Consider the following 13,613-nt stretch of genomic DNA (forward strand, 5'->3'; position numbering starts at 1 on the left):
CCACTCTGCTAAGTGTCTGGGGGATACAAAGGAATAATCTTTCTCTCTTATTTGGAGGGAGTACTGGAGGTTGAGTCCAAGGCCTTTACACTGCAATTTATCCCCACTCCCTTTTTTATTTTTATTTTTGGTTTTTTGAGATAGGGTCTTGCTATGTGGTTCAGAAGGCTATCTTGAACTCACTTTGTAGCCCAGGCTGGCCTCAAACTCGTGGCAATCCTGCCTCAGCCTCCTAAGTGCTGGAATTATAGGCATGTTCTACCATGCCCGCGCCCCTTTTTTATTTTGAGAAAAGTCACTAAGTTGAACAGGCTAGGCTGGAACTTTCCCTGTTGCCTCAGCCTCCCAGAGTTCTGGGATTAGAAGCATGCACCACCATGCCCAGCTCCTCTGTACTCTTAATATAATATAATGGAAAGGCGGGGGGTCGGAGAAATGACATTTGAAATAATTCAAAACGAGTAAGTACCAGTCTGTGGTACTGAACCAGAAGTATGTTAGGAGTTGCAAAACGAGATCATTTTCCACTGGCACAATTGGGAAAACCCTGATGAAGGAACTGGGACTTGAACTGGGCCAAGGTTTGGTTAGAGGAGAAGGCAGATGAAGGAATTAATGTGAGAAAGTACTTGGATGTGGGAGTGGGTACAGTGGAGGCAGGAATCATAAAGATTTTAATTGTAGCATAGAATAATGAGCTACAAAATTTGATAGGTAAGGAGAATAGGGCCTGATAAATATAGCAAAGGAAACCTCCATTTATAAAATCTTATTTGTGAAAATGAAAGGAACATATTTGGACAGCTTACCTAAAATCAATAGACAGGGCAACTGAAGAGGATAAAGAGATTCCTTCAGTGAGTTCGATCTCTGGTACTGGATAAAAACAACTCAAAAGAGATTCCTTCAGGCATAAAGGGCTAAGGTGCTTAAACTAGAATGAGACCAAGTGAGAATGGAGAAGAGGTATCTCAAAAGGAAGCAACTACTAGATATTTGAAGAATGAAGGAGAGGAAGAGTTAAAAGATGATTCCAGGGTTTCTGACCAGGTTAGTAGTATCACTATTAACTGGAAAGAGCACAGTTTTATGGGAAAAGTGGACATACTGGAATTAATAGTAGAGCAACCTGGTGGATGTGTCCTTGAAATGTGGGACTAGAAAAGTGAAATGTCATGGAATAATAATTGATGCCTTTTAGAAGATGGCTAGGAGAAATGCCATTCTACAGTGTAGGATAAAGAAGTCTTTATTTTGTTAACTCCGGAAACAAGCATTTTTTTTTTTTGGTTCTGGGGATTGAACTCAGGACCTTGTGCTTGTTAGGCAGGCAGCGGAACCACTGAGCTAGATCCCCGGCCCAACAAGAATTTTAATAGAGGGATGGTGGTGGAAGCTAGATTTTTTGAATGTAGCTGTTCATACTGGTGAGCTGCTAACAAATAATTGAATGACTTTTCTTCTTCAGAGGATGGAGAGTTAAGGAGAACATTGCAATCATTAGCCTGTGGCAAAGCTAGAGTTCTGGCCAAAAATCCAAAGGGCAAAGATATTGAAGATGGTGACAAATTCATTTGTAATGATGATTTCAAACACAAACTTTTCAGGATAAAGATCAATCAAATCCAAATGAAAGAAACGGTAAATCTTTCACTTTCTTCTAGTCCTAATGCATTAGAATTACATATGTTCATAGTACACATTTATAAAGATTTCATACCTGTAATAATACCACTACCACTAACATTTTCTGAGTCTATATCTGGATATATGTCAGTATTTAATCATGGGTTTCTTTTTGTTGGGGAGTGCACATGATTGGGTTGATACTCAGCATTGTGTTATATCCTTTTTCATTTAACATTCAGTCTTTAAAAGTTTTCATGTTACTAACTAATCTTCCAAAATAATTAGCTGTTGGGCCAGGGATTTAACTCAGTGGTTCCGCTGCCTCCCTCGGAAGCACAAGGTCCCAAGTTCGATCCCCGGTACCAAAAAAAAAAATTATAATAATTAGCTACACAGAATTTTTTTAGATGGCTGTTGTAATTTATTCAGTTACTTCATTGTTGGACACTTAAATTTATGCCTTTTAATATTATAAGACTGAAGAATCATCTTTGTACCTAAATCTTAATCTGTCTCATCTTTTCCTTATGATAAATTCATGAAGCAGAATTTTAGGGTCAATGGCTTTGTGAACATTTTAAAGAGTCTTAGTAAATAGTGCTTTATTGTGTTCCAGAAAGGCTGGACCAATTTGTCCTCTGTCCAGCAGCTTTAGTGCTTCTCTTACTATTCCTTCACATGCACTAAAGATAATAATTCTCTTTTTAAAATCTTTGCCAACTTGCTTGGTGAAAAATCAGTGATTTAGTTAGTATTTGTTTCATTAACAGTGAAGTTCAATATTTTGTTTTTGTTATTTGAATTTGCAAGACACTTTTATTAAGGAAACCAACTATAGTATCCTGAAACAGATTGGTTTCAGTTCCAACAAAGTTTAATGCAATACTTGAGAAAAAGTTTTAATGTGCCAAAAGGGTCAGTATCTTCAAACAAGTTTCTGGCTTTTTCACATAACATCAAGATTACCTTGTTCTTCTGAAACATTTATGCTATACTAGAAAGAAACTTCTGCAGAAAGTCCAAGCTATTTTGATTTAGTTACTAAAGATTAGCATTTTTACTTTAGCATCACGATTGGTAAACTCATTCCCAAACACCTAAATTTCTGTTACTTTTGAGGGAATATTACAATGCATTTTGGATTTACATATTACCAAATAAAAATGAATTTTCAAAGACTGACTCTTAACTAGTTCGCTTAGCTCATTAGTGCCCTGAGTCAGTTACATTATAGTCAAGCTGTTGTCATACAGAAATTTGATCAATAACTCCTCGTAAATGGCATACACAAATGTATCAGGAAAAGAGTAAAAACTGTTTGTTGTTTGTAGAATTTTGTTCTGTTGTGTTTGTTCTTAATAAGGTCCCATTTAGATGTTTCAATACATTGAAAGCAATAATAATATGTCCCAGCTGGGTGTGGTGGAACATGCCTATAATCCCAGTGATTCCAGAGGCTGAGGCACCCTGGCCCACTTATCAGAGCTTGTCTGCAAATAAAAAAAGGGACTGGGAATATGTAGCTCAGCACTCCTCAATACCCAGTACCAAAAAAAAACCATCATGTACCTAACGTATATATATATAGTTTATGTATGTGACTAATACAAGTTTCACTTCAGGTACAGTGCATTAACTTTAAAACATTTGTGTTTAGGTTGAAGAACAAGCAAGCACTACAGAAAGAGTATTTCAAGATAGACAGTATCAAATTGATGCTGCAATTGTTCGAATTATGAAAATGAGAAAGACACTTAGCCACAATCTCCTTGTTTCAGAAGTATATAACCAGTTAAAATTTCCGGTAAAGGTGGGTACTTTAGTGTTTTCACATTGCCCTTGTTATAAATAATACATTACATTTTCAGGCATTAATTTTAAAAATGTAGATTAAGGCCTCAAGATTAAGGCCTTTTGAAAGACAAGTTTTGATTTCCCGTGTTTATGCACATGATTGAAAAAAACCCAAAAACTTTGTTGATATATGTAGGCAGCTGTGAAAAAGGGGGAAAGCAATTTATAAAGCCTTTAATACCAGAAAGTTTTAATGACTAAATGAGTCTTTGATACTGGGGATTGAATTCAGGTCCTTTTGCTTGCAAGGCAGGCGCAGTGCCACTGAGCTAAATCCCCGGCCCTAAATGAGTCTTTGAAATTTTCAAGTTCATCTATATTTCTGAACTTTTCTCCTTGAAATACCTTAGTATTTGACAGATTTGGTTTCTTTTTAGGTTGAGTTAAATCTTCTGTTTTATGGGAAAGGTTGTAGCTTAGTAGTAGAGCACTTCTCCACCATATGTGAGGTCCCTGGGTTTGATCCCCAGTACCACAAAAACAGCTGCAAAAAAAAAAGTACAAATAGCTGGTCATCATTAAGTGTCTTTTAGCCAGGTGTGGTGTAATCCCAGCACTTGGGGCTGTAGCAGGAGGATCCCCATGAGTTCAAGGCCAGCCCACACTACAAAGCAAGACCCTGTCTCAAAACAAAAAAACAGAGTTACGACTTGCCTGACATAAAAACAACTTGGCTTACAACTGGAATTTTATTTTTAACTTACAACCAAAGTCTTGAGTTATGACTCATATGCTGGCCACTTGTGCTTCCAGATGGTCTCAGATACAGATTTAACCCTTAACGAGTTCTGGAAGGAACATGACAACATCCTTTCCTGTATAGGGTTCATTGAGAAATCCTGGGCCAGTGTCTCTCTAAGGACTCTGAAATCTGCCTGTATACAGGAGAGAGACTTTAAAGGCTATGTAGAAGAGCCTGAGGCTTCAGTTGACCAACTTGGGTTACAACCAGCCTTCATGAACAAATTGTGTTTCTAAGTCAAGGGTCCACTGTAGCTTAAAATAATATTTAAGTTTTTTATTAACATGTATCATACATATTAATGGGGTTCAGGGTGATATTTTCACACATGCACGCAGCATGTACTGATCAAATCTAACCTCCCTTTAGTGTCTTTTTTTTCTTCTATTTTTTCAGACAGGGTCTTGCTATGTATTCCACACTGGCCTCGAATTAGTGGCAATCCTCCTGCATTAGCCTCCTGAGTGTTGGGATAACAGGCTTGCACCACCGTACCCAGCTGTGTCTTTTAAAAAGTCTAATGATAGTTTTGTTATACTGAAATTGGTCATTAAATGGACATGGTCCAGTGTAAATTCCCAGTAATAAAGATGCTTAGACAATGTGATACTGTACTGGACAAGTTTTAGACTATTTCTAAATCCTTGTGTTGATAAGCTCTTGATAGACTCCAGACTCCTGGTTGTTAAGAGTTCGTAAGAGCTTTGAACTTTGGTAAATATTTAACCCTGTTGAACTTGTTTCTTCTTTTGTAATATGGAAATAACAATTGTACTTACCTCATAGATTATTGTGAGGCTTAAATGAGATCATGAATGTAAAATACTTAGCACTGGACTTGGCATGTAGTAACCACTCAATAGCACACTCATTTCATCTCCAGCCAGAGAGATCCCTGATGCTAGAAGATCACTGTAATAAATATTGTGGTGTTATTCTAGGTCTTTCATCATAATTAAGAGAAGAAAATAATTTGATTTTCAAACCTTGGGATTACTAGATAAAATTTTTGCTGTCCCATCTTTTCCCTCTTTTCTCCTTCTTTGTGTTGGTTTTGTTTTCAAGACAAGATTTTACTGCGTTGCCCAGACTGGCAACACTTGAGCCTCCCACCTTGGGCTCATTAGTAGCTGGAATGATAGGTATGATCCGCTGCACCTGGCTTTTCTCCTCTTGAAGTGGTCATTTTACATATGCGCAAAACATGCTCAAAGCAAGAGTATATGCTGTCACCCCTCCATATCCATGGGCTTTGCACCACAAATTGAAAATTCAGCTGTGTTTGCCACGTACAGTGATGGGCATCTGTAGCCACAGTATTCAGGAAACTGAAGTAGGATTGCTTGAGCCCAGAAATTTGAGGCCAGCCTGAACAACAAAATAAGATCCCCATCTGAAAAACAAATGCACCTGTATTGAACATGTACAGATATTTTCTTGTCATTATTCCCTGGTTAATGCATAAAGCAACATAATAGAACAACTATTTGTATTGAATTGGGTATTATAATCTAGAGATGATTTTAAAATATACAGGAGGACGTGCCTAGGTTATATGCAGGTACAGTACCATTTTATATATGAGATTTAAGCATTGGTGGATTTTGGTATCTGTGGATTCTGGTACTAATCACCTGCATACACCAAGGGATTACTATTTATAGCCTTTTTTATAGGTTAGATGCACAAGACACACAGTGGGATTTTGTCATCCATGAGCAAAGTGCAGTCATGATGACAAGCTATAAACTTTCTTGATTTTTAAACCACAAGATTCAGAAGTCCAAATCACTTAAAATAGAAAACATTTAAATTTTACATTAAACCCGAGATACATAGATGTGGTCTATGATGTGATGCTTCATTTATCAAGCCGTTTTGATGTAGTAGTCTTTTTGTCCATTTTTAAAGTTTTTCTGTTTTTAGTTTTGTTTTTTTGAGACAGGGTCCCACTAGGTTGCCCAGGTTGGGCTCAAACTTGCTATTCTCCTGTCTCAGCCTCACAGAGGATTGGGATTACAGGTGTGCATTAGCACTCCCGACTTCATGTAGTATTCTTTTCAATAGTGATTTCTTCTAGACAGTTGTTCTTTTCTTAATCTGTTTGTTTGTTTTTTTTTTGGTACCGGGGATTGAACTCAGGACCTTGTGCTTTCAGGGCAGGTGACGGAACCACTGAGCTAAATTCCCAGCCCATAGACAGTTGTTCTTTTAATGGTGGCAAAGTTCCACATTTATTAAAGGTAGGAAAAAAAAAACAGCAGGGTAGGGCAAGCTTAGGCCAAATAAAAGTAGGAAAAGGGGGGAAAAACTAAAAATGTACCATACAGTGTAGGGTTGGTTACCGCCAAAAGACACAATAGCCTCTTCTATACAGCTTTCAACTAAATTTATGAAACTGAGAACTTGGAGAACTAGCTTTGTCCTAAGAAAAAGAATACTTACCTTCTCAAACTATCTTGGTAAAACTAAATATCATTGTTCCCTAAACTATAATGTATGTGTTCCCTCTGTGGGGTTATGGTAAGTTTAGTCTTGTATTCAGTTGTGCAGAGGGTAACTAGTTCTGGGAAGATCTATTTAAAATAGCAAAGTAACAAAGTATAATGATGTGGCAAGAGTGTGATGGTATAGTAATGTATGGTATATAGAATAAAAATATTTCCTCACCTGGTTTGTTTTCATTATTCTTTTCACTAAAATTGGGGGGTCTTTTTTAAAATCAAATGACCTTTTTTATAGCAAAACATTTATTGGTACATTTTAGACATACATAATGAAAACACTCATCATAGGGAATTTGCACCTGTACACAATACCTTCCACCCCCTTTTTTCTCAAGCCCTCTCCCCTCCCTATGTACAAAAGCTTTGTTTCCATTTTTTCCTTAAAGGGATTTAAATAAGTAATTTGTTTAAGTTAAGGAAATTAAATACAGTAAACCTGTAATCCAAAATTGTTCCTTTTAATGGGGTGATGGTAAATGGACTTGAGCTAATGATTATGAACTTTCCATTGAAAATTTGCTTTCTCTTACAGCCTGCTGATCTTAAGAAGAGAATAGAATCCTTAATTGACCGGGACTACATGGAAAGAGATAAAGAAAATCCAAACCAGTATAATTACATTGCATAGAATGTTGGCCTTGAAGCATTTGGTATCATATCCACTAGCCAGTGGATAAACTAACCTGTTGATTCTGTGTTATTTGACTTCTTTTTTACTACCGATGACCAAATGAAGCAGTATAATGGAAATAGTTGAGTGGACTTTTTCTCAGTGGTTAACATGCCCATTTTAAAGAGTAATACTTACCCTTAAGACGAATGTTGTCGAACTCTTTGCATGTTACTTAATATGATGTGCAGAAACTCTTAAGAAAGTACCGGTCTTCATGATTCCATTTTGGAACTAGGGAAGACGTTCCCATGACTATTAAAGGGAGGGAGTTCTTATACATCATTACTTATGAAGCAGAAAATTTATTTGCTTAAAGTGTCATTTGAAGATACTTAAAACTGCATGCAAACTTTATTTACTGTACAGAGTTCTGGATGTATTTATCAAATAGAGAAACCACCCTGGACTTGGTTGTTCACCTGTTTTGTGATTTTCCTTTGGAAGAAAATTGAGTTGTCATAGTTATTGATATTTTATTAGGCAGTGTTCTCTTACACTGAAAGGGATGTTTTTTAAAAAAATTATTTGGAAACAAATTTTCAATTAAGGTAACAGTTGCTGTATAATATCTTATATATTCACATCCTAAAATTTTGCATTTGTGAATATGGGATGTATGTATATGGCTTAGCCCCGAGTTTACCGTGCAGATTAACAGGTACTTATAAAACTAGCTAAAATAGAAAACTTGCTGATCATTTGTGCTAAGCATTGTACATGGTAAAAGAAAATCCAACTCTTCATATTAAATACTAGTACAGTGTGATAATTGCAAGAGAGACCAAAATCAACGTGTTTTTAAAATTATTACAGGAACAAAAATACATCAACTATTTTTCAACATGCTTTAAATTTTAAGTGTTGTTTGGACAGTTCTAGCTTTAACTTGGACCAATATAGATTGTTAGCATTCCTTTCTTCTCTACCAGAGTTTTCTTTTGGAAGCATCACAAATCTTCTTTGTTGATAAATGAGCCATTACTATCGTTCTTGTTCTAATTCTCTAAAACCCTAGATATAAAGGTCTTCCCTCATTTTCTCCACATACTTTTGAGGAGTTTCAAGTTCTATTTCTTTCAAAATTGCTTGAAGTTAGGAGTTCTCATAGCCACTGGACATCTACTTTTCAGGGGAATGTTCTGTGATTGTTCATACATAGAAAATTTCAAAAGTATTGTTCTTCACATCAATATTCTGAGCAGAAGGCTTAATCAGGAGTGGGTTTTTCTTTGACTTGTTTCTTTTTCCTTGAAGGGATTTGATCCTGTAGGAAATGCAGAAACTTTTGGTTTATTTTTTAAAAATTAGAACTTCTTTAATGCTTCTTGCAACTCATATTTCCTTGCCTATTTAGAGCCATTTAAGAAGAATGCCTTGGTCCTGATCTTCAACTGAGGAGACTTGGGACTCTCCTGTCCCCTATTGATTGTTTTCTTGAGTTCTCAAGGGCCTGTGGCCAACCCTATTTATCGATCTGTTTATCTGTCTATCTTAAAGTCACCTGTTTCTCTCTAATTGCATCATCTTGCACACTGATGTCTAACTATATAGTATTTAGAACTCTTTTCACATTCTTTTTGAACAGTCATTGCCTATAATTTCTCAGCTTTTCCTTGGTTTCCTTATTAGGAGCTCATCTGGCAAGGAAATGCAGCTAGCTTGTCCTCTCTCCATACTGGACCATCTACATCAGTATTCTAACTCTTCCCTGATGGTCTCTGACATCTGCAGACTATTACGCCAGACTCAGTAGTTACTCTTAAGCAATTTTTAGGTGGAGTTGGTCCTATTAGGAAGAGACTCTTGATGTCAGCTTCCTTATCCTCAAAGGGGGTTCCTTCCCTTGAAGTTTTTTAAATCTTTGAAAACTTGATACTGTTTCAGCTGAAAAATTAGCAAGATTATTAAATAAGTTAAGAGGAGCTATTTAAGATGCTGAAGAGTAGTTACAAACTACATTGGATAATTGTGACTTTCAGTTCTGTATCAGTTTAATTTTTATGCTCTTTTCCCTGTGTACATGGTGGTTCTATTTTTCTTCAATAAAACTTTTATTCAAAAAAGAGTTTCTGGGGAAGATCTTTAAAATTTGAATATTGTAGGAAAGTTACAAAACCACAGAACTTCAAATCTTCCTATGATTTCCTTTAACGAATTCACATTTGTCAGTTTTACTTTTAAAATTTCTCTTTGCTATTCTTGTAGCAGTTTTGAGATGATACTGTAGAAGTCTGAGGGAGGGTATGGTAAAAAAAAAAGTGAGTAAAATTTCTAAGAATCTTCAAGGTAGGTAATTATTCCTAAATGTCATTTTGGAAAACTTACACTTGTTTGTACAAGTAAAAACATTGTTCATTCAGGTCCTCAAAGTCAACTAGTTTTGCAAAGTAAAGATCTTTAAGTTGAGAGCAGAATAATTATGTTTTAATTATGGCACTTGATCTGTGTTTTCTGTTAATAGTTTGTATTCTGGGCCCAATACTGTCACAAGAAGATATTTCTCCCAAGTTTTTTGAATTTAATTCCTAAGCCTGCTGAATGGTCTTAACATGATGTTTGCCATACTCTTGAAATTCCTACCATATATGTGTGTGTACAGTTAAGGAAATTAGATTATTCAATTTAGGCATCTGTGTCTAAAGGTTTGAGGAGTTTGATTTTTAAGCTTATTACCCGTGGATCTTTTAATTAGCTGTTTTTGTTTAATGACATGTTTTTTTAATATATTAAAGTGCTATTTATTGTATACAGAAATTAAAAGCTTAAAAAACACCCAGAGAAACTTCAACTTTACATAACACTTAATGCTATAGTAAAGTATAGGAGAGGCCAATCATATGTATCCTTAAAAAGTAAATTAGTTGGAGTAATGATGTAGTTCTGAACTTCCAAAATACTCTTAAGCTGGGCGTGGAACATACACCTGTAATCCTAGCACTCAGGAGGCTGAGGCAATTCAAAGCATGAAACCCTATCTCAAAAAACCAGTACTCCTATTAAGCAGTTGTGAAGGAAACTGTTGAAGTTCTCAATTGGGAGATGATAATGAAAAGCTGACAGTTACTGAATGTGACACCACGTTGTGCTGCTTAGTATTTCCATCTCATCGTCACTTACCACTCCTTTCTCAGATAAGAAAATTGGGCCACAGTTTAAGCAACTTTCAATATTAACAGAATAACCAGAGCCTGGAAACTGCTGTACAGAAAGGAGAAATGTAATTATAAATCTTGCATTTAGAAGTGGTAAAAAACATGTTTTAATGCTGGAAATGGCAGTGTTATGAGCATATTTTTTCTCTAGTTTACATAAAACTTGCTAAAATAAATTGTTCATTAAAAAGAAAAGAATAGCACAAATGGGAATTTACATAACTGTGCTTTATAAAATGGTGTCCTTTGCTAATGCTTTATTAATGAATATTTTCAGTTGCCTACAAAAGAAAAATTGTTTTACATTTGAATAGTGAACAAGTGAAAATCCAGGATTTTGTTCAGTTTTCCTTTTTTTCCCCTTGCTGTTAGAAGAAATGGTATTTCTTCTTTTGAATGGACACATAATATCCTTTCATATTTAATATCCTTAGAAGTCATGTCTAGCATAGTAAAAAAGAACAACCAGCCAGGCATGGTGGTACATACCTGTAATCCCATCACTCAGGAGGCTGAGGCTGGAAGATCACCAGTAGTTCAAGGCCAGCCTGAACTACATAGTGAGACCCTGTCTCAAAAAAAAAAAATCTAACCTTTTTTGATTTGTAGAACCTTTTTAATTTGATACAGAATATATGAATGCACTGTATTAGACACATTAGAACGTAACAATTTTGTAAATTACAAAACAACAGGTCCTTATTTATCTTAATTCTTGTAATAAAATCTTTATTTTTAAATTTTTTATTGTAATAAAATATATAAAATTACCATTCTAACCATTTTAAAGCGTATAATTCAGACATTCAGCACATTCACCATATTGTGTAGCCATCATCACTGTGTACTTTAGAACAACCCAAAAGGAAACTCAGTAGCCATTAAGCAGTCACTTTTCAGCCTCCCTCTCCCCCAGTCCTGGAATCCACTGATGTTTCTCTCTAGATTTGCCTATTCTGGATATTTCATATTAATGGAATCATTATGTGACCTTTTGTGTCTTCTTCCATTTTAGCACATTTTCAAGGCTTATCCATATTATAGATGTATCAGTACTTAATTCTTTTTCTTTTTTGTTTTTTTGGGGTTTTTTTGGTACCAGGGTTTGAACTCAGGACCTTGAGCTTGCCAGGCAGGCATAGCACCACTGGGGTACGTCCCCGCCCCTTCCCCCCCCGGCCCTTTTTAAATTTTGTTTTGACAGGGTCTCATTAAGTCACTAAGTTGCCCAGGCTGGACTCAAACTTGGGATCCTCCTGCCTCAGCCTCCCGGTGTGGTGGATTACAGTCATGTACCACCATACCTGGCTTTAATTTTTTTTTTATGGCTGAATAATATTTGTTTATCAAATGAGTTTTTAGACATTTGAGTTGTTTCCATCTTTGGGCTATTTTTTATAGTGCTGCTGTGAAGATTTGTGTACAAATACTTGAGTCCCTGTTTTAAGATCATTTGGGAATATACCCTGGAGGAAACTAGCTGGGTTACATGGTAATTCTGTGTTAACTTACTGAGGAACTACCAATTTTTCTACAGCAGCTGCATCGTTTTACATTTCTACCAGCACTGTACAAGGGTTCTAGTTTTTCCATATCCTCATCAACACTTGCTGTTTTCTAGTTTGTTTGTTTGTTTTTTGGTACCAGGAATCGAACTCAGGACCTTGAGCTTGCAAGGAAGGCAGCAGACCACTGAGCTAAATCCCTGGCCTCTAGTTTTGTTTTTATGATAGCCATCCTAGTGGGGTAAAGCAGTAGTTCATTGTGGTTTTGAATTTCATTTCCTGATGACTAATGGTGCCTTGAGCATCTCATCATGTGCTTTTAATGGCCATTTGTACATTTTCTTTGGAGAAGAGTTTTCACATTCTTTGGCCGTATTTTAAATAGGTTTGTCTTTTGTTGTTGAGATGTAAGAATTTTTTATTCAGATAGAATGATTCTCTAATATTTTCTCCAACTATGTTGTCGTTTCAGTCACTTGATAGTGTCCTTTGCACAAAAGTTTTTAATTTTAATAAAGTCCAGTTAATCTATTTTGTTGCTTGTGCTTTTGGTGTCACAGTTATGATACCATTGCCAGATTCAAGCTCATTAGAATTTTAGACTTACTGTTTTTCTTTTTTTTATATTTGTTTTCTTGTAAGAATTTTATAGTTTCTTACATTTAGGTTTTGGTCTCATTTGAGTTAATTTTTGTATATGGCATGAGGTAAAGGTCCAACTTCTTTCTTTGCCATGTGGATATCATTGTCCTAGCACCATTTGTTAAAGAAACTTCTTTCTCCCATTGCATGGTCTTGTCGCCTTTGTTTTAAATCAGGTGATCATTGCTGTGTGGGTGTGTCTGGACTCTTAGTCCTATTCCATCCGTCTATATGTTATTACGCTAGTACTATACCATTTTTATTACTGTAGCTTTTTAATAAATTTAAAAATCAGGATGTGTGTGTCTTTCAATTTTTCTCTTTTTCAAGATTGTTTAACTCTTTGGGTCCCTTGTAATTCCATATGAATTTTAGAGTCAGCCTTTCCCTTTTTTCATTTATTTATTTATAGACAGGGTCTTGCTATGTAGTTCAGGCTGGCCTTGAACGCACTATGTAGCCCAAGCTGGCCTCAAACTCATGATGATCCTTCTGCCTCAGCCTCTGGAGTGCCAGGATTATAGACATGGGCCACATCCAGCTAGCCTTTCCATTTCTGTAAAAAAGTTCATTAAGATTCTGAATCTATAGATCAATTTATGTTGAATCTATAGATCACTTTGGGGGATATTGTCACCTTAATATTAAATCTCGCAGTCCATGAACACAAGATAGCTATTTTTAGATCTTTTAAAAATTTCAAGTTTTATATTGTTCGTTGGATGTCCCATGTACCCCTTGTTAAATACATTCCTAAATATTTTACTCTTTGATACATTTATGAATGAAATTGGTTTTTATTTTAAATTTACTTTTGATTGTCGGTGTGTTCAACCCTATGCAACTGATACTTGCATGTTGGTTTATATCCTGCATTTTTGGCTGGATTTGCTAGCTCTAATACATTTT

The 13,613-nt window shown here is 35.8% G+C and overlaps 1 protein-coding gene across 11 annotated transcripts in view; it reads left to right on the forward strand.

Moving 5' to 3' along the window:
• Positions 1-12,999, forward strand: part of Cul4b (cullin 4B) — a 140,467-nt gene extending 127,468 nt beyond the window's left edge. For 10 of the 11 annotated variants that reach the window (XM_021252008.2, XM_087199805.1, XM_021252006.2 and 7 more), the window contains 3 exons: positions 1,469-1,641; positions 3,287-3,439; positions 7,265-12,999. In XM_021252008.2, coding sequence (XP_021107667.1) covers positions 1,469-1,641; positions 3,287-3,439; positions 7,265-7,360 — 422 coding nt within the window. In that variant the 3' untranslated portion in view covers positions 7,361-12,999. Of the gene's footprint in view, positions 1-1,468; positions 1,642-3,286; positions 3,440-7,264 lie in introns of those variants that run through there. The other variant, XM_087199810.1, reaches the window with a different exon arrangement.
• Positions 13,000-13,613: the final 614 nt, after the last annotated feature.

This window comes from Heterocephalus glaber, unplaced genomic scaffold (assembly GCF_053883595.1).
Source record: "Heterocephalus glaber isolate CG9 unplaced genomic scaffold, H.glaber_assembly_v1.0 deba00001729, whole genome shotgun sequence".
NCBI lineage: Eukaryota > Metazoa > Chordata > Mammalia > Rodentia > Bathyergidae > Heterocephalus > Heterocephalus glaber.